Source organism: Phragmites australis, chromosome 15 (assembly GCF_958298935.1).
Source record: "Phragmites australis chromosome 15, lpPhrAust1.1, whole genome shotgun sequence".
Classification (NCBI taxonomy): domain Eukaryota; kingdom Viridiplantae; phylum Streptophyta; class Magnoliopsida; order Poales; family Poaceae; genus Phragmites; species Phragmites australis.
Genome location: NC_084935.1, coordinates 8197451 through 8201116, shown reverse-complemented (window position 1 = coordinate 8201116; position 3666 = coordinate 8197451). Strand labels below are relative to the sequence as shown.

General features: G+C 48.2%; 1 protein-coding gene across 1 annotated transcript; it reads left to right on the top strand.

The window, feature by feature from the left end:
* Nucleotides 1-2358: 2358 nt before the first annotated feature.
* LOC133893279 (protein VASCULATURE COMPLEXITY AND CONNECTIVITY-like) lies at nucleotides 2359-3425 on the top strand. Its single transcript, XM_062334268.1, has 3 exons — nucleotides 2359-2563; nucleotides 2663-2868; nucleotides 3017-3425. The coding sequence occupies exons 1-3, from the start codon at nucleotides 2465-2467 to the stop codon at nucleotides 3237-3239; spliced, it is 528 nt and encodes a 175-aa protein (XP_062190252.1). The 5' UTR covers nucleotides 2359-2464; the 3' UTR covers nucleotides 3240-3425.
* Nucleotides 3426-3666: the final 241 nt, after the last annotated feature.

The window sequence follows — 3666 nt, the reverse complement described above, 5'->3', positions numbered from 1 at the left end:
GGACTCAGCTATGTTGTTCAGATTCAGGCATTGCAAGCTGAAGCACACAGGTCTAACAATCCTCTTTTCTTTTATTAAGAGAAAAGGATATCTTATTTATTATGCTAATAGCATATCTGTGCCTACCTGTATATGATCCTATTGGCAGAAACTCTTATGAATCCAGTGTGCTTACTGGCTTCTGCAAGACTGCAAACCTTGCTCTTTGCGTCGGTGGTGTTGATTTTTCTTTTTAATTAGTTCAGTTGAATTAATCTAAATATCAAGAGATGGATATGATGAATGATGCTGATGAGTGATGAGCTGTCGGCTACGTGGAAGAATATTTGTCTATGTATTTTGCACTTTTGCTATCCTATATTCCTATTAGGCTATTATTGTGACTATGTTATGTCGGTGTGTGAATTTATCTATTTGTGACTCATATGTCATTATGTGAACGAACACGGTTGAATGTGGTGTACTAGTGTGACAGTATTCAAACATCTAGTGTATGAAAATTGATTGGTTATGTCCGGTTTGAATTATCGGTTCCCGACCGATACCAACATGTTTCCGTTCGGATTAATTCGTTTTCGATATCCCGACATTCCCGAGTTCGTACCCGTTTTCGACTTTCCCGTTTTCGATTTCGTTTTCGAGATAAAATGTGAAAGTGAAAACGGTTAGAGGGTTTTCCCAACCGTTCCTATCCGTTTTCAACCCTAGCTGTTGGGCGATAGGAGGGTAGTTCTGTAAATATTTGAAACGGTGGCCTAGTTATGCAAGTTAAAAAATATAGAGCAAAACATATGTTTTCTTTTAGTCATCCTGTTTGAAAGCCTTTCGGATCCGAGCGGCTTGCAGATCTTTAACTAAATGTCTGTTTAGCATAGTTTCAACTCCGATACATTTATGTTGGATCTAGAGTTTATAAACTAAAATAAGAAAAAATTGTAAAAACCCCACTTACAGGTTAGGATTTTTTTTCTTTCAAATACCCACTGCATCTTAATTACTTATGGTTTAATACATATGAGTTTTATGTGTTTTCAAATCCCCATGGTCAGTTGAACAACCAACGTGGATGTCCCGTGGCCTCCAGGTGTGGCTTGGCTCCTTCAGCATAGCATTGGGAGGTGATACAGATGTTACATATGAAAAAAGATTGTAACAAAGCTCACCCGGGTGGAAGAAGCATAAAGACACGACTGTGGCGACTGGATATTTTGGAAGGATGGGAGAATCTCGACGGTCGTCACACCAATTTCCAAGAAAAAGTCGTAGGCAGGATTAGAGGTGGGACTTGGGCCGGGCCGGCCCGACCCGGCCCCTTCGGGCCTCGAGTCTTTCGGGCCGTGTTAGGATGGCCCAATAAACTGTTCGGGTCGGGCCAGGCTAGCCCAAGCCACTTTCAGCTAGATCTATATCCGACCTAGATGCATGATGGGTCTCATCGGGCCAGGCTGGCACGGGCTCAGCACCACCACACTCCACCGCGCATGAGAGCGTGGACCCATTTTTTACCGGACCAGACCGCCCATTGGGCCCCATATCAAGATCCGGCCAGGCCCATAAATTGGATCGGGTCAGTCCGACCCATCAGTGCTCGTGCCAGATCGGACTTAGACTGAACCGGACCGTGCTGGGCTCGGACCGACCAAAAAACACGGTCCAAAGTCCCAGCTCTAGGCAGGCTTGTCTTTGCAAGTGAAGCACTTAAGCGAAGGCTGTAGATGACATAGCGGCCGGTCAATGGGCACTTGGAGGTATTTGGAAAGACACTAAACTTGCATGATTTATAAGTGGATTTTTGTAATTTCTCTCTAAAGTAAAGTGGTCTATCTTTAGTTTTAGTATAAAATGCAAATAAAGTTCAAGTGTTTTTTTTTTATAAGAACAAGGTTCAAGTGTTGATCGCGATTGGGAAGTGCACGTCTCTGCTTCATGAGCGGAAAGCGACACACATACATAAGCAATTTAACTATCACATTTACAACTTTATATTCATATGTGATGGATTGATACTTTTATGAAATAAATCCCATAGACAAATCCAGTACTATGATTTTCATATATTCAATCTTGAGAGGTTTGAAAATATCATGGTCAAGATTTTTTAAGCTTTTAAGAGTTTGACTGCGGAGATCATAGGAGTGGAATGAAACCGGATGGAGTAATTCTTTTTCTGATGTACTCGACTGCTGCTTATGACTTGTTAATAGGAGTATGATACTGATACCAATGGAGTATGTCGGCTAACCCTAACGTTTGTTTATCCTGGGCGCAGGTGGACACCTGTAGCTTTCTGCATTCTTCGTGACAGGGAATCGGTAAAGAAAACCAAAGGCGAACAAAGCAGATAAATAAAGAACATCAAAAGCAGCGACGGATGGCAGCACTGTTTTCTGCGCCTCTGCACTGCAAGGCACGAGGCAGACTCCCAAGCACAGGAACGAAGAGGGAGAGGAGGAGAAGCTAAACCATGGCAAGAGTAGAAGCGGCGGTCATCTGCCTCCTGGTCATCGCCATGGACGTCGCCGCTGGCGTCCTCGGAATCCACGCGGAGAAGGCTCAGAGCCAGGCAAGTGTTTCGTTTCCTAAGCAGGGCCTTCAGGGTGGAGGGGCGGCCGGCCGGAGATCTTGTCGAGCTCACCTGTCGTGGTGTTTCAAACGGTTGCAGGGGAGGCACCTGCGGATAATGTTCATCGAGTGCAGGCAGCCAGTCCGGCGGGCCTACGAGCTCGGCGTGGCGGCGGCGGCGGTGCTGGCGTCGTCGCACGCCATCGCGAACATCGCCGGCGGCTGCGCGTGCGCCTGCTCCGGCGAAAAGCTCCGGCGGTGGTCGCCCAACCGGCGGATGGCCTTCTTCGCCCTGGTCCTCACATGGTACGTGACGCGCATGCATGAGAGATGAGCGCTGCGCACTGCAGATTCTTGCATGCATCCTCCACTCCAAGTAGAAATGTTCCGCAAAAGTGGAAATGATCCGATCCGCTTTTAGTAACTAGTGATTGTTGCTGTGTCGATTGATCAGGATGGTTCTCGTCGTAGGGCTGGCGCTGCTGGTCCTCGGCGCGCTGCCCAACTCGAAGCGGAAGATGGCGGAGTGCGGGGTGGTGCGCCACCGGTTCCTCTCCATCGGCGGCGTCCTCTGCTTCGTGCACGCGCTCTTCTGCATCGTCTACTACGCCTCCGCGAACGCCGCGACGCGGGAGGAGAAAGGCCACGCGGCACGGAGCACGGGAGCGAGCGTGTGATCCGTCGATGACTGATAGCTGCGTGCTCGATCCCCCTCGTGTCTCTTGCACCGAACATATGCACACGCTTGTATGGGTCCGTGGTCTCTTTTGTTGTGTGCAGCAAGTACGAACTTCTTGCCATCGTGTTCGCGAAACGGCAGACTTGCCGCGCCATGTCAATGGAATCTTGTTTTCTTGTAGGAACTCCTCGCCCGATGCTAGCACTATGATCGTCTGATTAGGGTAGTTTCGATCAGCTTACTCAAGAATGACTGGTAACCGGCGAGCTGACCGCGCATTCGTGTGAAGTCCAGCTTCGTGTGAATTACCTCTCTCCTTCGTGATCGTTACCTGGAGCCGACAGAGTTTGACGCCTCATGGAAAGGAGTCGTCAGTTTGCCTTGGTGAGGGAAGACGCATCAGCTGGTCTAGTGCCGAGTGGATC